We start from the raw sequence: 24,843 nt of genomic DNA, 5'->3' as shown, positions 1-24,843 counted from the left end.
ACTAGTCTATTTCTTTGCCTTTCCATAGAACTTTTAAAATCATCTTGTCAATTTCTACTAAAAAGTTTGCTGAGATTATGATGATTGGGTTGAGTCTATAAATTTGGAGAGGACAACATCTTGACAGTATTGCGTCTTCTCAACCACAAACGGGTTTGTCTCTCCAGTTTAATTATTTCATTTCTACTCATAGTGTCTTCCTCATCTTTTGCTGAATTTATTTTGGCGGTGAGGAGGAGGGGAGAGAGGAAGCTCCGGTGGGAGGGCGGTGTTGGGGACGGAGAGGGAGGGAGCCGTGAGTAGTGACCGCTTAGGGCGGCGCCTGAAAGTGGGGCTGCACGGAGATGGGCCAGTGAGCCAGCCATACCTTTCTGTATGTCCTCTTCCCCTCCTGGATCCTCAACCGCGAGCAGCACCTCGGGCTCCGGCAGCCTGGTTTTTTGTTTTGGTTTGGTTTTTTAGATTATTTATTTATTTGACAGACAGAGATCACAAGTAGGCAGAGAGGCAGGCAGAGAGAGGAGGAAGCAGGCTCCCCGCTGAGCAGAGAGCCCGATGCGGGGCCGGATCCGAGGACCCTGAGATCATGACGTGAGCAGAAGGCTAAGGCTTACCCCACTGAGCCACCGAGGCACCTCTGTTGCCCTGTTTTATGAGGTCCCTTTTCACTCTTTTACACCAGGAAAGGGTCTCAACTATCTTGGGAGGAAAAAACCTTGAGCCCAACACATTGGGAAAAAATCGTCTCTACTCCTTTCTGTTCCAAATTCATTTTCATCCTTTCCTGTCTCAATAAAAACTTATGGAATGAACACCACCATTGGAGGGGGGGACAAAACAAAAACCACCTTCCCTTCCCTGAGTTCACCAGAAGCTGGAGGGTGCTAGGCCCCTGTGTAGCAGTGCAGAGAATTCTAGTGTTTTCCCTCCTATCTCTGTATATGGGCTGAGAAATTACACTGTCTCCATGTGAATATGGACAGGTGATATTTACTGACATGTATCTATCCACTTTCTCCTGTTTAAAAAAATTTGTTTAACTTTAAAGAGATGGGGCTATGAAAAGTCAGCTAAGGGTGGGTTTGAGATGGTTTGATGAGTTAAGCAGGTATTTTGACATTTGACTTCTCCTTTGGCCTGTTTAATTGTAATGTTTAATGGATGTCTTTGCAGTCTAAAATGACAGTTTAATTTTAATTTTTAAAATATTTTTATTTTCCAATATTTTTATATATTTATATAAATTATGCAATATAATTATGTTATATACTATATAAATTATATAAAAAATTTTAAATATTTTTATTTTATTGCTAATTTATTTATTTGACAGAAAGAGACATAGTGAGAGAGGGAACAGAAGCAGGGGGAGTGGGAGAGGGAGCAGTAGGCTTCCTGCTGAGCAGGGAGCCTGATTCGGGGGGGGGGGCCCCATCCCAGGATCCTGGGATCATGACCTGCCCTGAAGGCAGAAGCTTAATGACTGAGCCACCCAGGTGTCCCTAAAATGACACTTATAAAATGAAATTTTCGCCAGATGGTAACTTGAGCCCAGCCACTTGGTAAGAGAAACAGCAGAACCTGTAGAATATTACTTGGAACTGACATTCTCTATTATGGGTTGGTTCCTGTTTACTTAAAACTTTTCTTTTTGTTTCACTGGAAAGAGGATGACCAGTTGTTGTTTTTTAAAAGATTTTATTTTATTTTATTTATTTGACAGGGAGAGACACAGCAAGAGAGGGAACACAAGCAGGGGAGTGGGAGAGGAAGAAACAGGTTTCCCAATGAGCAGGGAGCCTGATGCATGTGGCTCGATCCCAGAGCCTGAGATCATGACCTGAGCTGTAGGCAAATGCTTAACGACTGAGCCACCCAGGTGCCCCGAGGATGATCAGTTTTAAAAGTTAAAATTGTATGGGTGTCTCAGGGTTCCTGGGTGGTTCCATCAGTTAAATATCCAACTCTTGATCTCAGCTCAGGTCTTGATCTCAGGATTGTGAGTTCAAGCCCTGCTTTGGGCTCCACACTGAGCATGGAGTCTACATTAAAAAAAAAAAAAAATTGTACAAATGTCTTTGTTACAATAAAAGAAAATGTGTCTGTGTACACACACAAAATTTATTTCTAAGTATTTTTTCTTAATGCAGTTATGCTAATTTAAAATTTTTATTTTCCAATTGCTTGCTGCTTTGTATATAAGTAGAACTGATTTTTCTTTTTCTTTTTTTTTTTTTTTAAGATTTTATTTATTTATTTGACAGAGACCACAAGTAGGCAGAGAGGCAGGGGGAAGCAGGCTCCCTGAGATCATGACCTGAGCTGAAGGCAGAGGCTTAACCCACTGAGCCACCCAGGCACCCCTAGACTTTTCATTTCTTCTTGTGTCAGTTTTGCAGAGTAGTGTTTTCAAAGAGTTTGTTCCTTTTGGCTAAGTTGTTAAACTTATTGGAATAGAGCTGTCCATAATATTCCCTCATCGTATTTAATATTTGTAAAATCTGTAGTGCTATTTCCTCTTTCATTCCTGACATTGGCTATTTCTGTTTTCAGTTCTTTTTTCTTTTTCTTTTTTTTTTTTTTTAAAGATTTTATTTATTTACTTGAGAGAGAGACAGTGAGAGAGAGCATGAACGAGGAGAAGGTCAGAGAGAGAAGCAGACTCCCCATGGAGCTGGGAGTCCAATGCGGGACTCGATCCCGGGACTCCAGGATCATGACCTGAGCCGAAGGCAGTCGTCTAACCAACTGAGCCACCCAGGCATCCCTCAGTTCTTTTTTCTTATCAGTCTTGCTACCTATTGTCCTAATCCCTTTAATCCTTCCAGTGGATTAGTTTACCTTGATTCTTCTGTTATCAATTTTCATTATTTTTATTATTTTCTTTTTCTGCATATTTTAAGCATAATTTCCTCTTTTTTATCTTAAGCTAAAAACATAGATCATTAATTTTGAACCTCTTTTCCATTCTTTTATAAAGCATTTAAAGTTATAAATGTCCATCTAAATACTGCTTTAGCTGCATCCCAAAATGTTTTATCATTCACTTTTAATAATTGTACTGGTTGTTTCTACTTTAAAAAAAAAAAAAAGATTTTATTTATTCATTTGTCAGAGAGAGAGAGAGCACAATCAGTGGAAATGGCAGGCAGAGGGTGAAGCAGGCCCCTCACTGAGCAAGGAACCCAATGCGGGACTCAATCCCAGAACCCTGGGATCGTGACCTGAGCTGAATGCAGACATGTAACCGACTGAGACACCCAGGTGTCCCTGTGGTTTGAATTACAAATGTGCTAATGAATGCGCTCATCCCCATTTATTTGAAAGTGACTTATTTCTCTTTCACTTCTGAAGAATACTTTGTAGATACAGAATTCTAGATTGATATTTCTCATTTAGCACTTTAAAGATAATGCTCATTTTGGGGGCACCTGGGTAGCTCAGTCAGTTAAACTTCCAACTCTTGGTTTTGGCTCAGGTCATGATCTCATGGGTCAAGGAATTGAGCCCTTTGTTGGGGTCTGGGCTCCATGCTCAGCTGGAAGTCTGCTTGAAGATTCTCTCATTCTGCTCCTCCTCCCACTCACATTTTCTCTCTAAAATAAATGAATAAATCTTTAAAAAAAACCCATCCATTGTCTTATATTTTTCCTTATGAGAATTTAGCTATCATTCTTACAGCTGTTCCTCTGCAGGTAATAGATCTTTTTTGTTTGGTGATATTAAAAATTTTCCTTGTTTTTCTTTCTTTCTTTTTTTAAAGATTTTATTTATTTATTTGACAGAGAGAGAGATCTCAAGCAGGCAGAGAGGCAGGCAGAGAGGGGGAAGCAGACTCCCTGCTGAGCAGAGAGCTCGATGTGGGGTTCGATCCCCAGACCCTGAGATCATGACCTGAGCTGAAGGCAGAGACTTAACCCACTGAGCCACCCAGGTGCCCCTTTCCTTGTTTTTCAACAATTCAGTTATGATGTGCAGAGATGTGGCTTCCTTCTTGGCTCTGTGGTTTGTTTCTCATCAAATTTAGAAATTTTCAAGGATTATCTTCCAAAGAGATGTTTTTCAGTCCCATTCATTCTCTCCTCTCCCTCATGGACTCAATTACACATGTTAGGCAATTTGATATTGTCATTATGGGGGCTCTCCTCATTTTTTTCTTCGATATTTTTTCGCTTTGAGTTTCAGTTTAGATAATGTGGGTGGGTAGTGTCACCTGAGAGTCTTTGTTAGGTTCGATGACGAGTGGAGAGCTGTGGGAACACATGATAGAACCAACAAGAAGGTATGAGCTAAGTTCATTAACATGGGGAAGACAGTGAGGCCTGTTCTTCAAGTTCTTCTTGGTGTTCCTATCTTCAGAGATAAAGGTGCTCCTTTCCTCTAGCTATAGGGAGGGCACCTTGTACTTGGGGGTCTATGACCTGCTTTAGGGAAGGTCACAGAGTCTTTCTTACATCTGCAGTTTCTCACTTTCCTTCAGCTTGAAATATTCAATATGTCAAGATGTTATGTTTTGGGGTAGCATGTCCTGAACTCTGTCAGTATTTTCTATTGATCTGTTTTCTGGTTAACTGATCATTTCTTCTGGGGCACATGGGTGACTCAGTCGTTAACATATTTAACATATTTGTAATGATTAAAGTCCTTGCCTACAAATTTCAACATGCGAGTTGTATTTACTGATTGACACTCTGTCTTGATTGTGGACTACATTTTCATACTTCATTGCATGCTTTATTTTTTTTTTTTTAAGTAAACTCTATGCCCAACATGGGACTCAAACTCATAACCCTGAGATGAAAATCCACATGCTTTACAGATAGAACCAGTCAGGCACCCCTAGTAATTTCTTTCTTACTGGACATGACACGTTGCTCTGTAGAGTCTGAACTCCAGGCCTCTCTGAACACTAGTTTGTTCTAGTAGGCAACTGAATTCCCAACAGAGCACCTTGGTAATGTGGGGGCTTAGTTTCAAGCTTTAGACTTTGTTAGGGTGGACCTATTTTGGTTTTGCATTTGGCTCTTAGTCCTAGGCTCAGTCCTTATGCCTGAGATGTGGCTCTTACTTCTACAGTATAGCCCTTCAAAGTTTCAAAGAAAAGCTTGAAATGCTTATCAAAACCTTATAACTGGGCAGAGCTTCAACTCCCAACTGTCTCTCACTAGCCCCAGGCAGCTGCTGGCATCTGTAGCCAGCTCTTTTCTCTTTCACCTTTCTGCTGTTTTCCCCTGGGCTCATGAGATACTTCCCCAAGCATACACGATTTAGGACTTGGCCAAGAATTTAAAGGCTATTGAGTATGCAGATTTTATGGCTCTGTGTCTCCTGTATTTTCACGAAAATTTCCAGACTCAAACTCCAAACTGACTTCTCAGTGCAGTAAGACCCCCTTTCTGCTGAGGAGTCATGCTAACTGGGGGATACCCTCAGAGGGTAGGAAAACTATCCCAGGAAAGACAAAGTACTCCTGTCTTCTTTCAAGGATATCAGACATCTGCTCCAGTTTCTATCTGGTACTATTTGTCCAATATCTTTTTTTTTTTTTTTAAGATTTTATTTATTTATTTGACAGAGAGAGAGAGATCGCAAGTAGTCAGAGGCAGGTGGGCGGGGCGGGGGTGGGGGGAAGAAGGCTCCCTGCTGAGCAGAGAGCCCAATGCAGGGCTCCATCCCAGAACCCTGAGATCATGACCTGAGCTGAAGGCAGAGGCTTAACCCACTGAGCCACCAAGGTGCCCTGTCCAACATCTTCAAAAGTTGATTTATATTTTGTACAGAGTTTATAGTTGTTATCGACAGGAAGGTCAGTCTGTTGTAAGCCACTCCGTCATTACCAGAACCAAACTCCCTAACTTAACTGTATTTTTTTTTTTTAAGATTTTATTTATTTGACAGAGAGACAGCAAGAGAGAGAACACAAGCAGGGGGAGTGGGAGAGGGAGAAGCAGACTCCCCCTCACCGAGTAGGGAGCCTAACGCGGGGCTTGATCCCAGGACCCTGGGATCGTGACCGGAGCCACCCAGGCACCCCACTTAACTGTATTTCATATGCAAAGATATTTTATCTAATGCATTAGTGAAAACACATAAAATTCTATCACAAAAGTTGTGCTTAAAAAATTTTAATGCGGGCGCCTGGGTGGCTCAGTGGGTTAAAGCAGGGAGCCTGTTTTGCTCTCTTTCTGCCTGCCTCTCGGCCTACTTGCGAACTCTCTCTTAAATAAATAAAATCTTTAAAAAATAAAAATTTTAATGATTTTACCTCAATATAATTGGTTTCCCTTGTAATCCTTATTTTTTTCACGATTTTAAAGTAATCTTTACACCCCACATGGGGTTCAAACTCAGGGTACAACCCTGAGATTGAGAGTCACATGCTCGAGTGAGCCAGTTGTGCCCCTGTACTCTTTTCTCGGTTACCTCCCACTATCACAGCTTTCCCTGCAGCTGGGGGAAGGAGTTTCTCCAGGCTTCCTTCGTTCATCACTGAGTACCTACTGCATGTCAGGCACTGTCCTAGGCCCAAGAGACAGAACAATGAACAAAACCAAGTCCCTCTACTCAGAGCTTGGCAGGGACTTATGTGTTCTTTTCATGTTTCCATGTGGAGGGACCAGTAATAGAGGAACTCTATAGGCCTTTGCCCTCAGTGGCTGTGTTACCTGACCTGAGGGGGACAGCAACTGATGCACAGCTATTAATTGCAGTCTGTTGAAAGGATCTAATCCCAGGACTCTTTGTTCTTTTCTTTCCCTCTCCACCTCAGCCCAGTATCACAAAGCCTCCACACTACTGTGTCTGCCCATTTTCTGAGGGTGGAGAAGGGACTTTCAGGATGGAAGGAGCGATCATCTATCAGAGACTGCAGGTAAGCAGGTGGACAGAAGCCACAATGCTGGGAAAAGGGAGTGGGAGGCAGGAGTGTGGTCCTTCTCAAAGTTTGGCAATAAAAGGAAGTGGGAATAACTGGGTGGGGAGGTCAGGTCAGGGGACAGTCTTTTTAAATTTATTTGGCAGGGAGAGAGAGGGACAGAGCATGCCGCAAATGCACAAGCAGGGGGAGCGGTAGACAGAGGGAGAAGGAGAAGCAGACTTCCTGAGCAGAGTCCAACATGGGACACCATCCAGACTCTGAAAGCAGATACTTAACTGACTGAACCACCCAGGCGCCCCAGGGGACAATTTTTTTTTTTTTAAATGAGAAGTTTGGGAACATTTTTAGACTGAGGGGAGACAGAGACTGAGATATAAGAGATCATTAGGGGCACTGAGGTGGCCCAGTTGTTAAGCGTCTGCCTTCTGCTCGGTCATGACCCAGGGGTCCTGGGATGGAGTCCCACATCGGGTTCCCCCTGCTCTGTGGATAGCCTGCTTCTCTCTCCCTCTGCCTGCCACCCCCCCTGCTTGTGCTGCCAAATAAATGAATAAAAATCTTTACACCAAACAAACAAAACCAAAGATCATTAAGTGAACCAAACACAGAAAAATGGGGGAACGCTGAGAAAGGGCACAAGACGAAGGTTCAATAAAATGGAGTTGTCTGTTGATTCCATAGCATCTCTCAGGTGTGCTAAGTGGACTGTTTCCTTTCAGATTCCCAAGCCCAGCACGTAACCAGAGAATAAGTTTGAAGTAAAAAACACATTGGGCTGAAACGAAGCCTCAGGGTTCCACATCCTTGTGGATGTGCTGCCACCTGCTGGAAGAATGACAAAAGCAGCGACAACCATTTCCTAAAGGGAACATGCTTTTCTAAAATGGCTGCAAAATCTTCCCCCAACCCACCAAATCCAAAACCAGTCCTCAGGGAGGCTTAGGATTAAAACATTTATTTGAAGGATTCCAGTCCCTGTATAGAAAGCTGATGTTTCCTCTTTGGCCTTTCAGGGCTACTGACAACCCTTCAATCTCCCTTCCATTCCACCCAAGTCAGACCACCTCTGGAACTACCAGCAGTAACAGGGCTAGACTGTCACCCTTCCTTAATGATGTACCAAGTAGCAGAAAGTGAGAATGAACCTTAATTTTCTGCCCACAGCAGGTTTATAGAGGGGCTGAGGTAAATGCCTGGTACACCCCAGGCACAGCGTCAGGAACATTCTTTTTTTTTTTTTCTTTTTTTTTAAAGATTTATCCATTTGACAGAGATCACAATCAGGCAGAGCAGCGGTCAGAGAGGAGAAAGCAGGCTCCCCGCTGAGCAGGGAGCCCGACATGGGGCTCGATCCCAGGACCACGAGACCATGACCTGAGCCAAAGGCAGAGGCTTCACCCACTGAACCACCCAAGCGCCCCAGAACATTCACTCTTTTATTAAAAGTATATTGGGACGCTTGGTGGCTCAGGTCATGATCCCAAGGTCCTGGGATCGAGCCCCGCATTGGTCTCCCTGCTTGGCAGAAGTCTGCTTCTCCCTCTCCCACTCTCACTGCTTGTGTTCCCTCCCTGTCAAACAAAAAACATCTAAAAATAAAATTTAAAAAGCATACATAAGTGGTTCAATTGGTTAAACATCTGACTTCGGCTCAGGTCATGATCTTGGGCCCTCAAATCAAACCCCAGGACTGGCTCCTCTCTGCTTATTGGGGAGTGGGCATCTTCCTCTCCCTCCATACTCTCAAATTAAGAAATAGACATAGAAGAGCAACTCTTATTTAAGGGTGGGAGTAAGTTTCCCTTCTCTCCAGCAAGTAAGGGACAACCCCCCACCCCCGACGCCTGGGGCAGTCAAATCCTATTTCACAGCATTTTAAGAGTCTCTGGGCATGGGCTGTGCCAGGCCTGGGCCAACAGCACCCCCAATTCATGTTCCTAATGGCCAAATACCCTGTTTTCAGGTCTACTTAGACTTGCAGACCTACATGAGAGTAGACAACCAGGATAAGCACCCCCGTAAGAAAACGCTGTAGGGCCATGAAGACCCTAGACATCCTTTGCTGGGTCTCAAGAGAGCCTAACACCAGCCTCATGGGCCTTCCTGCAAGTCCAGTGCTGGGGCACTCACCTGCCACTGATACAAATTTTGAATGCCACTCATCTTTGTTGTAGTTTAAGAGCTAACAGACTTAAACCCACATGCTCCAACTCAAACTGTTGATTCTAGAGTTACAGAATGCCAACTTTTTTTTAGGTTTGACTGGTCAGAGAACATGCCCCTGCTGGGTGCCCTCTAAGCCTAAAATTCTCCAGTGTGCATGTGCATATATATAATTTTTTAAAAATATTTAAACAATGACATGCTATGCAACCATTAAAAAAAAAAAAGTGAAATCTTGCCATTTGCAACAACGTGGATGGAACTAGAGGGTATTATGCTGAGTGAAATCAATCAGAGAATGACAATTATCACCATCTCCCTGATACGAGGAATTTGAGAGGCAAGGCTAGGGGGGGGTAGGGAAGAAAAAGTGAAACAAAATGGGATCAGAAGGGAGACAACCCATGAAACTTAAGCTCACAAAACAAACTCAGGGTTGCGAGGGGGGAGGGGGTATGGAGAGGGTGGTTAGGTTATGGACATTGGGTCAAGTATGTGATATATCGTTGAGTGCTGTGAAATGTGTAAGCCTGACGATCAGACCTGTATCCCTGGGGTAAATAATACATTATAGGTTAATTAAAATAATTTTAAAATTTATTTTTAAGTAATTTCTATACCTAATGTGGGGCTCAAACTCACCCTAAAACTAAGAGCTGAATGCTCCACTAGCCAGGTGCCCCTTCTACATGTTGATTAGTCTGATCGAAACAGGTGGTTAGAGTCCATGTGGTGTTTGGATTTGGATGGCTAGGTTAAAGGATTTCTGCTCTGTATCATCTGGGGCATTGTTTAAGTAATCCTGTTAATCCCTTGGCACAGACCTTTCATATGTCCCTTAACTTTTATTAGAGGTAGAGAGGACAAAGATACTTAAATTAGGGACTACTGAACATAGGCTAATACCAAAGCCCTTTCTCATCAGTTTAACCTGAGGGTGTTGGAGGACTTAGAAAAAATACAAAGTCCACCCACTGGATTCGTAGTTTCCTCTCCAGGCTCACTCACAGTCCCAAAGCCCCCATGGTCCAGTCATCAGGCACAAATTCTATGGAGTCACTGCCAATTCCAGAATCCTCATTCTCCACCACATGCCTCAGGAGGCCTGACCAATGTGCTCCTCCTGGCCCCTCTCCAGAACTTCTTCAGGATACCTGATATTCTCAGGCCTCCTACAAGCAGGATAAGGCACAGGAGAATTCCAACCAGCCTTTCATTTCACCTTACCAGCCATTTCACCAAAATTTACAGCGAGAATACTTGAAACCAATTTATCAAGCACTTCCAGGAGGGGTGGCAGGGTGGACCTGGAGTGGCCGAGCTGGCTTTGCCATGCTCCACCTTCACTACAGTCCAGGAGAAACACTCTAGGAAGTACAAGTCTGGCACCAGAGTTTAGGACTTTTAATTTGTCCCAAAGTTGCTGAAGCAAAAACCATGATAAAACATTCTGCTTTCCTTTATACCCCCCAACGCAAAAAAACAAAAACAAAACTATTTGTAGGAAAAAAATGGTTTTGTACATGGGAAGAAACAATATAAATTCAAAACTTACAGATAAGGATTAGCTCTATCACTCATCTCTTTAAAAAGTTTATATGAATATCCAGTCAAAACCAACAGGGTAGCTCCCTTGAAATGTTATCTATACGAATTTCCAAGTAGACCACAGGACTGTACTGTCTTGGAATGTCCTCAGAAGGCTCTGTCATTGATCAGGTAACAGAGTAAAAACCCCAGAGTCCTTTTCTTTCAAACAGAAGAGGGAAAAACAGAGGGATAGAAGAAACTATTCAAACTTCGTCTTCTTTCCTTGTGGCTTGTGGTCTCCCCCTCCTCCTCTGCCTCCTCGGAAGCCTCCTCGCCCTATAGGAAGGCAAGACATCATTAAAGAGTTAAGTGCAAAGCTGCCGGAAACCCTCCCCTCCCCAGAGTGACCAGTGAGAACCTGGAGATTGAGACAATGGGCCCTGGGCTCTGGGCACATTCTTTAGTGCATGTGCCACAGTGCCCAGTACATACACAACGAAGCCTCCCAGCCTCCTTACCTCCAAAGCCTCCCCGGCCTCTGCCACCAAATCCACCTCGGCCTCCTCTGCCACCACCTCGGCCTCCAAAGCCACCTCGGCCTCCACCACGGCCTCCAAAGCCACCTTCACCCTTAGGCTTGGCCCAGTCCAAAGTAACTTTGTTTCCATCAATTTCACCATCTTCCATGGCCTCCTTGGCAGCTTTGGCATCTTCCTCACTGTTGAAGTCTACAAAACCAAACCTAAAAGGCCAAATGAAATTGCCCATTATAGAAGACATACTGAACAAGTGCCCGGATTAACCTCACATGCTGGACACCAATCCCATAGGAAACAGAGGTGATCAATGGAGAAAGACCCCAGTAATAGGAGCTACCCCAGAAGGTCGAAACTGGTTTTACTGTTTGAACCTCAGAAATGTCTCACAAAACAGCAAAATACACCTCTGAGAAGACAGAAGGTAAAATAATGCTAACTGTGAATTGTCTCTTCTTCTCGTGCGAATCCGTAAACTGCCACCAATCGACAGAAAGGAGCTCAGTGAGAAGATCTGCCAGATGGGAGGTCTCCACTTAGCAGACGCTGAACATTCCCTGCTCAGCTTACCCTTTGGAGGACCCAGTCTCCCGGTCAGTGACTATCCTTGCCCGAACAGAGCCATCAAACGACTCCTTTAATGTTTCTTCTGTGGTATCCTCAGACAGACCTTTGACAAACAAAGTTTTGGACGGCTCTACGGAAGAAAAATTGTACATTTTACCTAAAGCCACAATTCACAATAACCAGATGCTGGCTTTCAGTATGAGACTACTGGCCAAGAATGCTCATCTTAGCAGATGCAAGCCCTTCACTTAAAGGCTACTTTAAAAAAAAAAAAAGGCAGGTAAAAGCAACTTAGTAAACTCATGAATTAAAACAAAAGACATACATCAAGCACCATCTTAAACTTACACTGATTACCAGAGCAGCTGAGATCCTATCTCAGATCCTTTATGGAAAGCAGAAGCAATGCAAATCAGACAGAGAGCTCCCTAAGCAGAAAGCTTTTTACAATGATCACACAAGGCAGTAACCAGGGGCAAATGTGCTGCTTGGAGAAGACAGCTGGATCAGAACTTGACTATCTAGAGGAATTTTCTTGAGATTTCATCAATTATTTTCTCAGATAATCAGTCATCATATCCAGTATCCTTCACTCAGCAACAAGAGATAAACAAAAATGTTCATCTCTAAATCGGACCCAAAAGACCCCTGAAAACAAAACACCCCAATACAGCAACACACCGAGGAGTGCTGACCCCCAACACCATACCCTATTAAATATAACTCACGGCTTCTGGCATTGGGTGATCCTCTGGGTCCTTGCAACTCCAGTCTGATTGCTCTGCCCTCAATTTCCCTTTTATTACAGGAATTTAAAGCTTCTTTAGCATCTTCAAATGAAGCAAATTCTATAAAGGCATACCTGAGAACAATCAATCAATCAATACTTAGGGCAAGTCACCAAGCACATAGCTCCTATGCTGTCATCTACCACCACCACGCCTTTTACCTTAAGGAGACACTTAAATGATGCTCTTTATACAAATCTTGGGAGCTAAGATGATTCAGCTTCCAGTAGCATCCAGGAAAAACAGTAATTTTACCCCCCTTTTTAGAACTTTGCAATTCATTCGTAGAGCACATTAATGGGTAGCCTAAAGATACTCGTTACTTTACCCTTTAGATTTGCCGTTTTGGTTCTGGGGCACTTTAATAAAAGTTGCTTTCTCAAATACTTCCTGAAGGGTTTCTTCTGTTGCACTATAAGACAGGTTGCTTAAAACCAGTGTTTTTGATTCACCTACAAAAAAAACCCAGAAAAACAAAATACCAAAAACAACAAATGAAGACTCTGAAGCAATGGTCACCAAGCTTGGTCACAGCTATAATACATTCCTCAAGAACTTCCATACCTAGGAAGAGTTAGCATACCAACGGCGACGCAGGTGGACTTCCACCTATTACTCATACTGAGCACTAGTCATGCACCGTTTCAGTCCTGTTACCTAGAGACATAAAAGCTACTTGTCTACCATCTTCCTAGATTCTAATCTAGCAATGCACACTAAAGTAAAAAGCATACACTCGAAGGAAGCTAAACTATATTCTGATGCAAAATGACTTCGTACAACTCTCACTCAAGACAGAGTTATTACAAATAGAGGCATAACTTGTTTGATATTTTTCTACATCTGATTAAAGTACAAAGATTTCAACCCATCAATCCCAGAATCCTATAAATTCTTACCACTCCAAGTGCTATTCTTTCCACCTCTATAGTCTTGACTCTGACCCTTCTCTCCAGTGTAGTACAGGGAAATAGACCGCCCATCTATCTCTGTCCCCTGCTTTTCTTCCAAGGTTTTTTCTGCATCAGCTTCTGTCTTAAATTCAATGTAAGCAATCCTGCAACAATGGGGGGGGGGGATATCACAAAGAACTCGTTTTTAAAAACTGTTATTTTTTTTTAAAAGAAGACTTTATTTGACAGAGACAGCGAGTGCGCAAACACAAGCAGAGGGAGTGAGAGAAGGCTTCCCAACAGAGGGCTCAATCCCAGGACCTTAGGACCACCACCCAAGCTGATAGCAGACACCCAATGACTGAGCCACCCAGGTGTCCCTAAAAACCGTTTTTTTTAAGGTTTTATTTATTTGGCAGAGATAGACAACGAGAGAGTGAACACAAGCGGGTGGGGGGGGGGTTGGTGGCGGGAGAGGGAGAAGCAGCCTTCCCGTGTAGCAGGGCTTGATCACAGGACCCTCACTCAGATCATGAACTGAGCCGAAGGCAGACGCTTAACGACTGAACTACCCAGGCACCCCTAAAAATCGTATTCTTTTAACACAAATGTTTTAATCTCAGCAACACAACCTTGTTTCAAATGAGTACAATTAAAGCATTCTTTGTTTCAAACTAAAATGTTCTCGTTTTCTGCCATATTCTACTTTTCAATGAAAACTTTCCTCCCATACTACAAAAGGCTGCCAAGTATACCCAGATTATTTATTCACAGTAACCCCACCTCACTGCGTAACTACTATTACTTATAAAACTAAGCATACTGCACAGTACTTTATACATGAGCTCGCCTTTTAAAAATCACAGTGCAGGTTGAGTATGTTATCTCCACTGTACAGACAGGAAACAGAGGCAGTGATTAAAGGTTAATTTGCCAAAAATCACACACCTCAGTAAGTGAGATCAAAATTACGAAACCAGGGAAATCCAATTATTTTAATAAAACTCAACATTCCACAGACACAAAACATACCCTTTGCTCTTTCCATCCTTGCTGACTAATCTGATCTCCACAGCATCTTCAAATACTTCTTTTAATTCATCCTGAGTAACTTTGTAAGGCAGATTTTTAGCCAGAAGTGTTCTCGCATCTCGATCTAGATAAAAAAGATAGAACTGGAAACGTATGGCCTAAAAGAAATTCCCTTAACCCACAAATATCAGCTAATGGAAAAGTTCTGTTCAACAAGTAACCCGAGATACAACACACAAGGCACTCTGCCAGTATGGAGATGCAGCAGTGGCAAAAACAAAATGCTGTCATAATTCAAGAAAACTGTACACTGAATACTTAGAACACAGTTCAAACTAAAACAGGTGCTCAGTAACTTTTGAATTAAAAAATTATGAACATTTTAAAACAAGTGAACAGAGAAAAGGTAAAGGACACAGAAAGAGTAGTTGGGGGACCTAATCTAGTTCCAGTGAGGAAAAGAACCATCTACATTATCCAATTCTTTTTTAATCAAAGTCTACTCTTGCTTACCTGAGATTTGAGAATTTATAACACAGCAAGCAGTGGATGTCACCACTTGAACTCACCGAGTCCTCACATTATAAGGAAGAAAAGTGAACTACTTAGTCTGGCCACTTACCTCCCGACAAGATACATACCCATTAAAAATTAGGAGAGAGCACTATCACAATGACCTGAAGCCTTACATACCTTTCTTACTGTCTTTTCCCTTTGGTTTTTCTAGTTTAATTTCATTGCCAAAAACTTTCAAACCAGTGAGCTCCAAAGCTTTTTCCAGGTCTTCAGCAGATTCAAAATCCACATAGCCAAACTTCCTTTAAGGTGGTAAAATGAAAAAAGTAGGAGTGGGGGAAAACCCCATTAAAAATATGAACTACAGAACACATACTGGAGAGCAGGAACACTAACTTGAGACGGCAAACAAACAAGTAAAAAAGCACCTACAGTGCCAAGTGTAAATATGGGGAAGAAATGGGAGTTCACCTTTGAGGTCATAGTAACCATACTGCTCATAACAACTGATATTAACTGTTCAAAGAATCTGTTTTAAGCACTAAGAAAATTCTATCTAAAAGCATTAACAATTATAGCTCTTCAAATCCACTACCCATTTTTTTTCTTTTTTAAAGATTTGACAGAAGGCAAGTATGCATGCACAAGCATGGGGTAAAGAGGCAGAGGAAGCAGCTGACTTTCCACTGAGCAGGGAGCCCAATTCGGGACTGGATCCCAGGACCCTGGGATCATGACCGAAGGCAGACGCAAAACTGACTGAGCCACTCAGGTGCCCCAACTCCAGTATTTTTAGATTATTCTAGGAACAGAAGCATCAACTTATTCAGTGCATTAACAAAATGCACTATTTAGTGCATTAACAATTTAACTAAACCGTGTAATGTGCAAGTTAGTTAAATTAACAATTTCACTAAATTGTGCAAACAATTTAGTGCATTAACAAAATTTAAAGGAGAATTTGAAAACTTCGATTTGGGATTTTGTATTTTGATAATCTAGTTACTTAATTCATTAGTGTCTAACATTTAAAAAACTTGCAAACCCAAAAACAATATATAGAACTCCCTCATACTCACCTAGACACACCAATTCTGACATCCACAACAGCAAGATCATTTTTAGCAAAAATGTCACTAATGCCTGTTTTTAATTCAGGAGCAGATTTGCTGAAGTTCAGGTTTCCAACAAAAAGATTGAATGATGTAGTTGGTTCTGTAGCTATACAAAATATAAACTCAAAATTAGTCTATTCTATCTGCAAAGTATGGCAAGAACTTAAACTTCCACTATGCCATTTCTACACAGAGCACATCAGATATCACAATATCACATCAGGTTTCAGTATTAAGTCCCTTTATTGTTCATCACTTGTGCTATTAGGCGTCCTAACCCTCCCTAATCTCCCATTCCCCAGTTACCTTCTACTTTCTGCTTCTTGGCTTCAGGAGCTGCTTTCTGTTTGGCCATTTCCTTCTTTCGTTTTCCAGGTGCTTCTTTAACAGGCTCTGGACAAGATTTCAAACAATCTGGTTACCAGTCAGTAGCCACACATAATGAAGAGCCTCCCTTTTTTTTGGATAAAGTAACCTCTGTGCCCAATGTGTGGCTACAACTCATGACTCCACGGTCATGAAGTGCAAGCTCTACCAACTGAGCCAACCAGTTGGTTGACAACCAAGTTGTCTCCTTCAAATAAAAATTTTAGGGTGTACTTCAGAATCTAACTTTAATACCTTCCTCTTCTTCCTCCTCCTCCTCCTCATCTTCCTCCTCCTCATCTTCCTCCTCCTCCTCCTCATCCTCATCATCTTCATCCTCATCATCATCTTCTTCATCTTCGTCCTCAGCTGTGCTCTTGGCCTTCACAGGAACAGCTTTTGCAGGGGCTTTCTTCCCTTTGGCTGGTGTAGTCTCCATAGCTTCTTCTTCAGAGTCTGAAAGTGATGCAACTTAGTCAAAAACTCAAGAGAATTCTACCAAAACATTATTAAGTTCTAAGAAAATCTAAAGGAGGGGCGCCTGGGTGGCTCAGTGGGTTATATCTCTGCCTCCGGCCCAGGTCATAATCTCAGGGTCCTGGGATCCAGCCCCACGTCGGGCTCTCTGCTCAGCGGGAAGCCTGCTTCCCTTTCTCTCTCTACTTTCTGCTCTGCCTACTTGTGATCTCTCTCCTTCTGTCAAATAAATAAAATCTTAAAAAAAAAAAAAAAAAGAAAAAGAAATCTAAAGGAAATGCAATTCTATTAATACCACTGTGCTTAGCAAATTATGGAAGGAAATTAACAGATTGGTTGGAAGCAAAATCTGCCATTATGAAAAATACACACAAAATGTGCCATTTTAAGCATTTTCTCAGGGGCAGGTAATCATTTTGGGTAACTCAAGTCTAGTGTACCATAAACACCCCAGAAACCCCTAGAATGGCTTTCATCTAACTCCAGGTTGTCATGGAATACACAGCATTACTGCCAAAACCTCACCCCAATCTATCTTACAAAAGTAGCCCAGGAACTAATGAAAGAAATCCTTACCATCTTCCTCCTCATCTTCATCATCCTCCTCCTCATCTTCATCATCATCTTCCTCATCATCATCCTCATCATCGGAAGCAGGGGCAGCAGCAGCTGCTTTCATCACCGCTGGCTCAAATTCATCCTCATCTTCATCCTCATCCTCATCTTCCTCATCCTCCTCTTCACTGTCATCATCTTCTTCTTCATCACTGTCTTCCTTCTTAGCATTCTTACCATTCTTTGCTCCCTTGGCTGGGGTGGCTGCTCCTTTCTTACCAGGGGTTGCTACCAATGCCTTGCCTGGTGTGGCTCCCTTCTTGCCAGGTGTTGCTACTGCTTTGGCAGGAGCAACGGTCTTTTTGGCTGGTGTAGCCGCTGCCTTTTTGCCAGGGGTAACAACTGCTTTCTTGGCTGGTGTGGCAACTGTGACTTTTTTTGTTGGGGAAACCATCACCTTCTTAGCTGGAGTGGTGGTAGCCTTCTTGCCTTTTTTCTGAGGAATGATAACCTGAAGAATAAATAAAATCAAACATAAGGCTGTTTCCAAACCCAGAAAGACAGCCTTGGTTTCATGAATGAGTAGTAACTTCTGGAACTGGTTCTGGCTCCAGACCAAATGCACTGGATGTATGTTAGCACGTTAAACTACAGGGCCATAACATGGGTCCTTCCACGTGCCTAAAATCATTGCCTTCATCTTCAAGTGAAATACTCAACCATAACCCTCTTGACCATTAAAATATCTCATGCATTATAACCCCATCTTTAAAGCTGCACAGCCTAACACGGACTCTTGACAACAGACTGCTTGCATCCCACCTGCCACTGTATGACAGCCTTAGGCAAGGCTTTCATTTTAAGCCTTAACTTTTTTCCTCCTCTGTAAAGGGTAACAGCACCAACCTCACATATTGTTAGAAATTATGAGTTGACAGATGTAATTTAAAGTCTTCCAAATAAAAAAAGCTCTACTTCTTAAATGCTACTAAATCATTTTAGAGGTCCTACAGTGGGCAGTGGTATGAAGTTCACTGAAGGCTCACTCTTAAAACCAGAAAATGAGTATCAAATATACTGGACAGTTAGCCCTTACAAACCTAATACAAAGAGTGAGCATCTTAAGCTTAATAAAAATCATTTATCTACATCTAACTGTACTACACCTAAGTTATACTTTTTGCTCACTGACAGTTTTACTGGGTAATGTACTATCAGTAAAACCTTGATTAAACTCTACACGAGAAATCTGAGCACAAATATACTAGTTAGCTGTCTTCACAGCTGAGAAAACAGTAGCCAGGAATGGAAACAGGTTAACACAGAGAAGTAGCAACCCTCAACCCACACCAAGAGTTGCAGTAACCAGTTACCAGAAAACTCACAGACAATGGAATAGAGACTAAATCCCACCTGGAGGCTGGGAAAATAATTACAACTCTTATTATTATTCTGGTAAAGCTAACCTCAAACCTGAATACAAGGCACAGCAATGCCACTCACTTAACAATTAACAGTTCAGGCTCTTTACTCAGCTAGTATGTTAGGTTAACAGAGTCAAACTAAATGTCACAAACTTGACACAACATTAACACCAATGTTAATGCTCATGAAAAGGAGACTCCCAATCTTTTCTCTCAAATTCAAATACTTACCTCTATTAACAGGTCAACGAAGAGCTTAGAAAACAATAATCTCAGCAAGCCGTGGATGAATGAATATAATCTTATTTTTGTCACAATTTTCAGACATCCAATTCGCCCTCTTTTAACTCTCCATTTCATAGTGGAACACAAATCTGCATTAAGTCATACATAATTACCTCTTCTCCACTGCTTTCATCATCTTCATCTTCTGACATGTCCTCATCTTCACTGTCTTCTTCTACCTCTTTTGGGGGAGGAGCCATTTTCTTGGGGTCACTTTGATTTTTACCAGCCTAAAAGAGACATTTAGCATATTACAGGTACATCTCAGATCATTCATATTTTTGCCATCATTCTGCAGAGTAAAATGCAGTCACCTCCCTTTCTTAAAACCCTATCTTTTCCACTGCCAAATATAAAAACTAACACGAAAACCTATTACTGAGGTCAATGTTAAAAGAGAAACTGTCAACCCCAACCCCATTATTCCTGTCGGGTTTTACAAAAACCCAAGGATTAAAAAGCAGCTACAACGAATTATGTCCCTTTTCCTTCTGCCTTCGTTAAGCACAAACTTTTTTAAAACTATACTTGCAAAATGGACCATGGCCTCCAGCATGAATCTAATTGACTACTACTGGCTAATTTTAACGGCCAAAAATCCAGTCCTTCACGGGGCAGGGGGAGGGGGGAACTACACCTGAAAAAAAAGCTTCTGGTAAATTCTGGCACCAGGTCCCACACTATCGCCTGAATCCAAATTCAGGGGAGGATCTTTTAGACAACTTTAAAAAAAAAAAAAAAATCAGACCTCAACCTTCGGTCCTCCCCTCAAGTTCTTCCCCACGATTAACAACCCCGCCCCTTCCAGGCCCGGCGGAGCCACGTGGGGATAGCCCGCAGGTCACCATGTGCGCGCTGCACCGCACAGAAAGCACGAGGAAGAGCCTCCTTCTGCAGCCCATCTCGTGTCGGCTCGACTGGCCGGGGCCGACATCCCGTAGGCCGCAGAGCCTCCATCTAAAGCAATCCCACCACCCCCCACCTCACCGCCAGGTCCCCTCCGCGGACGCCGGGACACACGCGGCGCGGCCCACGTGGCGGGCCGCGCACTAGGGCACGTGCGTCAGGAGGCGGGGCCCCGCTCGGGCCCGGCGCAGGAGTTCGGCATCATCCCTCCATCCAGGGGCCCAGCGCCCCCTCCCCACTCAGTCTCGAAGTCTTTCCGCGCCGCAGCAACCACCCGCGGAACCTGCCGAAACGCTTCACCTCGCCACCAAAGAGCCAAAAGCCGCGAGACCTCCCCACTAATCGCGCGAGATTTCCCGCAGCATGGCGCCCTCGAACGCGCCCGGGACGGCGCGCAGGCCCTCCTCCTCGCGGCGCCGCGCGCGCGCTCCTCAGAAAGCAGGCCTCGACGTCCATGCTTGCGCAAGCCGTCTTCTTACCTTTGCGAGCTTCACCATGATGGCGGCTTATGCCGGCAGAGTGTGTGGCGGGCGAGTGGCGCAGAGGAGCCTAGACAACCCAAGCGACGTCGATGGCGGCCGCTGGTACAGAAGATCAAGGAGCACGTACGCTCGGCTGCTAGCTAGAGCTCGAGACTGAGGCGAAAGACTGAGCCTGCCCAGTAATCGCCTCTGGAAAGGCGACGACGGCGCCCTCGTGACTCCGTCTCGGCCAATCAGAGGTTGCGTCCATCCCCTGGACCAATCGGGAGCCTCTACCCCAGAACGGCGCGGGGCGGGACGCAGGCGGGAGAGGGCGGGCCGAGGCGGGTAGGCGAGTGGGGAGGGGATTCGGCGGCGGCGCCCTGGGGGCGGGACTCGCTTTGTGCAAGGCTGGCGCCGATTGGGTAGTGTGTCCGCCGATTGGGTAGTGTGTCCGCCGTTCCTAAAGTGCCCCTCCGCGGCCCGTTCTCCCGGCGTCTGCGCGGTGGAACGGGAGATTTTGGCGCCGCTTGTTTCTGAGCCCCGGGCGGCTGGCTAGGGGTGGTTTCGGGTTCCCGAATATGTCGAGGTCCTGTCGACTGAGGAGGCCTTGGAGATGCTGCGCGGCTCCGGCCCGCTCTCCACGGTGAGCCGTCCGGCGGCCGTGGAGAGAGCCGTTCGTCCCCCGTTTCCCCGCTGATGAGACCGAGACCTCCGGAAACTCGGGGACCGCCAAGGTTCGCAGAGCTCTCGTCGGAGGCCCACGTCAGCCCCGCCCGCCAACGAACGAGGGACCAGAAATTCCCCGTCTGCAGGTGGCTCTCTCTCCCGGGCCACGTGTCCGAAGCTGCCTCCGGAGAGCCGCGGATTTCTGAGCTGGTGCACAAACAGCATATTTAATGTCAAGTAACCTCACGCACTAGGTATTTCTCCCAATGAGGAGCCGGCCCAGAGAGAGAACTTTCTGGTGATCGCCAGGTGTCATAACTGGGGTGGAGAGAGGAACCTGACCAAGCACAGAGCCAACCCTTTGACCATTTACAAGTTCCCTTTTTGTTACTTGAAACTAAAGCATACATTAAAATGTGACTGAATTCAGTTTCACCAAATGGGGATAGGAGGACCGATAGGAGTCGGTCAAAAGAACCAAAGGAAAAGTTCCCTCAATGCAGAGGCACAGAGGGTTCTTTGCGTTGTGCTTCTGCCGATTACTTTGATGGGTTATTGTGGGCAAACTTCACTCGTGCCAAATTTAATGCAGAGCACTTCCTGCAGTATAGAGACTGCCTAGGACATATCCTGGGCATCTGGTACCGAAAATGTTTCTACAAAACCATGCCTGTTACCTTCGGCTATGACAGTATTCCCATAATTGAACTGCGGTTCAGAATCACCTCTGGAGATTCTAATTAAAGAGGTTTGGGCTGGGACCAGGATTTTGTATTTTAACAAGGGCCCATGGGGATTCTTGGTGAGCAATCAAGTTATTTTGCAGTTCTTAACTAGCATACTCCTGGGCCTTGAGTATGTAGGAAATCGACAGCTACTCATGGGTGCTCTGATCAGGGAGGAGGCTGGGGCCGGTACTGGGGTCAGCACCCTGCTTTCTGACCTGTGGAGATCCCCGGAGGAAGTTAATTTTCTGAACTCTGAGAAGGGGACCAGGAGACACATCTTGGGTTATGGGGGACAGAAAGAACGGCATGGGCCAAGGCATGGTAGAATAAGACCCTGATGGGTTTTTTTGGTTTTTTGTTTCTGTTTTGTTTTTAAAGATTTTACTTATTTGACAGAGAGAGAACATGGGGTGGGGGGCAAGGAGAGAGGAAGAAGCAGACTCCCTGCTAAGTAGGGAACCCAATGAGCAACTTGGTCCTAGGACCCCTGGATCACGACCTGAGCAGAAAGCAGATGCTTAACGGGTTGAGCCACCCCTGGCACCCGAAGACTCTGGTATTTTTAAGCAGTTTGGCTCAGAGTAAGATTAGGGCACTCATAGGAAGAGGCTGGAGAGATAAGCAGTAAGGCCTGATTGAGTGAAAATATTCTGGAAACATTGGCACGGCTGGCTCCTTGTTCAGATCTGTTTATATCACCTCCTAAGAGGTTTTCCCTGATCCTCTAATGAAAAGTGCCACCCAGGGACTCCCTATCACATCACCCTAACTGAGTCATCTGCAGGTACATATTACTGCCTGGCATGTTTCTTGACTGTTTATTGTTTGTTTGTTCCCTCCGCAGCCATGAGAACATAGGTTTTGTTCTCTGCTATATTCCTGGCACCTAAAGCATTGGCAGACACAAGTAGAGGTGAAAATTACTTATTGAATGAATGAATGAATGAAAATGGTTTAGGTAAAAGAAGTAGTTGGGAGATCCAGTATTGTTTAATGTTCAAGTCCCTTGCTTTGGAGTCAGTCTGGGATAGAAAAGTAGTAATGCTCAACATTTATATAATACTTTACTATGTTCCAAGCAGTATTCTAGTTTCTTTACATATTGATTCATTTACAAGAAGGTTACCTCTGTTTTACAGAACTAGGGCACAGAGAGGTAAATCAGCTTGTCCAGGGTCACACAGCTAGTAAGTAGAGGAGCTAGGACCCTACTCTGTCATTCCAGGTTCTTTATCTATACAATGGGGATCATAATAGTACCAACCTCTTGGGTCATTTTGGTATTAAGTAAGATGCTGCATGTATTTTTTGAGGGCATATAATAAGCCCTAAGCCCTGAATTAATTTTTTTGAAGATTTATTTATTGGGGCACCTGGGTGGCTCAGCTGGTTAAGTGTCTGCCTTTGGCTCAGGTCATGATCTCAGGGTCCCTGTTCAGCTCAGTGGGGAGCCAGACTCTCCCTCTCCCCCCACCCCTCCCACCCCCGGCTCATGCTATCACTCTCTTTCTCTGTCTCTCAAATAAATAAATAACATCTTTTTTAAAAATTTTAAAATGCTTATATTTTAGAGTACACAGGCAAATGGGGGGAGGGGTGGAGGGAAAGAGAATCTCGAGGGGGGAGGGGTGGAGGGAAAGAGAATCTCGAGGAGACTCCCCACTGAGTGGGAAGCCCAATGTGGGGCTCAATCCCATGACCTTGAGATTAAGACCTGAGCCGAAATCAAGAGTCGGACGCTCAATTGACTGAGCCACCCAGGTCTCCCAGCCCTCAATTAATTTTTAGCCATTGTTACTATTGACAGACTTGGTGACTTGGATAAAGAGGGAGAAAGGATAATTTACTTCCATTATCTGCTGAGTGTGTATGTAAGTGGAGTGACACTAGGAGGGATGCAGGTCTTGGGAGGCGCTAATGAATTCCGTGTTGGACACGCCGAGTGCATGAGAGATACCCATTGCTTCGGGCAATTGGTCCTGCAGAGATGGTCACACAGCCAGAGGGTGTATGTGGACGGCCCAGAATAGCCAGAGTGAGGAGAGGAAGCAGCCCAGGCCTGGTGGGAGACATCTAGAAGTTGAGAGAAGGTTCAGAGGCAAAAGCCGAGCCAGAGAGGGAGTTTAATTTTTTATTTATTTATTTTTTAAGGTTTTATTTATTTCTCTGAGAGACAGAACACAAGCGAGGGGTAGGAGCAGAGGGAAAGGGATAAACAGACTCCCTGCTAAGGTAGGGCTCCATCCCAGGACCCTGAGATCATGACCTGAGTCAAAGCCAAACAATTAACTGACTGAGCCACCCAGGTGCCCCAGAGAGGGTAGTTTCAGAAGCCAAGAAAAGAGAGGGTTTCAAGAAAAAGGGAAGAAAGAACTGTTCACTGCCATAAGGTCAAATGAGGTGAGGTCCCAGAGGGTTTTCTAGATTTGGTATTGAGAAATGAGGGAGATGCTGTCAAGGCTTGTTTTCTTGTGCTGGGGTAGAAGTCACTCTGACCATAGATGGAGAGCAGTGGTATTAAGTACAGGGTCCCCTTGGAGAAAGCGCCCTTGGGAGAGGGAATGTTCCCTCTACTGATGCTGTCCAAGGAGGAAGATGAACTTTGGGTTAGCCTCTGGAGAAGGAGGCAGTCGAGGGAGAGTTGGAAGGTCAGAAAGAAAACGAGAGGAGAGATTCAGTGAGGAAGGATCCTTTTATAAAGGTCCAGACCAATTTGAGACTAAAGGTAAGAATACCTGTGTAGTTCCCAGTAAGTGTATCCCAGAATGTGAGCTGGGGGGTGGCAGTAGCAAGGTTGACCTGTCAGCCTGGCACAGTAAGTGTCTTTCAAGTGCCCAGACAGTGCCTGGTGCATGAAAGGTGCTTAATAAACATCCACTCGTTGCACAGAGTGTGGACGTTAGAATCATAGTAGCTCCTGTCTGTTGAGAGAATGGGAGGTTGTCTTCCGAAGGA

General features: G+C 44.3%; 1 protein-coding gene and 3 non-coding genes across 4 annotated transcripts; all 4 read right to left on the bottom strand.

The window, feature by feature from the left end:
• Positions 1 to 10,429: 10,429 nt before the first annotated feature.
• On the bottom strand, positions 10,430 to 20,691 carry NCL (nucleolin). Its single transcript, XM_059167720.1, has 14 exons — positions 20,510 to 20,691; positions 19,238 to 19,354; positions 17,437 to 17,926; positions 16,639 to 16,839; positions 16,324 to 16,410; positions 15,982 to 16,123; positions 15,080 to 15,204; positions 14,387 to 14,510; positions 13,361 to 13,518; positions 12,790 to 12,913; positions 12,402 to 12,535; positions 11,677 to 11,803; positions 11,089 to 11,312; positions 10,430 to 10,906 (listed from the first exon to the last, which is right to left on the bottom strand). The coding sequence occupies exons 1-14, from the start codon at positions 20,525 to 20,527 to the stop codon at positions 10,830 to 10,832; spliced, it is 2,148 nt and encodes a 715-aa protein (XP_059023703.1). The 5' UTR covers positions 20,528 to 20,691; the 3' UTR covers positions 10,430 to 10,829.
• LOC131828424 (small nucleolar RNA SNORA75) lies at positions 11,486 to 11,620 on the bottom strand. The gene has a single exon (XR_009352433.1). It is a non-coding gene; the product is annotated as a small nucleolar RNA SNORA75 (small nucleolar RNA).
• On the bottom strand, positions 12,175 to 12,255 carry LOC131828435 (small nucleolar RNA SNORD20). The gene has a single exon (XR_009352441.1). It is a non-coding gene; the product is annotated as a small nucleolar RNA SNORD20 (small nucleolar RNA).
• On the bottom strand, positions 16,212 to 16,280 carry LOC131828434 (small nucleolar RNA SNORD82). Its single transcript, XR_009352440.1, has one exon. It is a non-coding gene; the product is annotated as a small nucleolar RNA SNORD82 (small nucleolar RNA).
• Positions 20,692 to 24,843: the final 4,152 nt, after the last annotated feature.

The sequence above is a fragment of the Mustela lutreola genome, chromosome 3 (assembly GCF_030435805.1).
Source record: "Mustela lutreola isolate mMusLut2 chromosome 3, mMusLut2.pri, whole genome shotgun sequence".
NCBI classification, from domain to species: Eukaryota; Metazoa; Chordata; class Mammalia; order Carnivora; family Mustelidae; genus Mustela; species Mustela lutreola.
The sequence above is the reverse complement of the archived record's forward strand: the minus strand, read 5'-3'. Positions and strand labels throughout refer to the sequence as shown.

Coding starts and splice junctions, on each gene's coding strand:
- NCL (XM_059167720.1), bottom strand. Junction 16,411..16,638: donor GGAGGAGGAAGAAGAGGAAG/GTATTAAAGTTA, acceptor AATCTTGTCCAG/AGCCTGTTAAAGAAGCACCT. Junction 11,804..12,401: donor ATCACCCAATGCCAGAAGCC/GTGAGTTATATT, acceptor TTTCTTCCGTAG/AGCCGTCCAAAACTTTGTTT.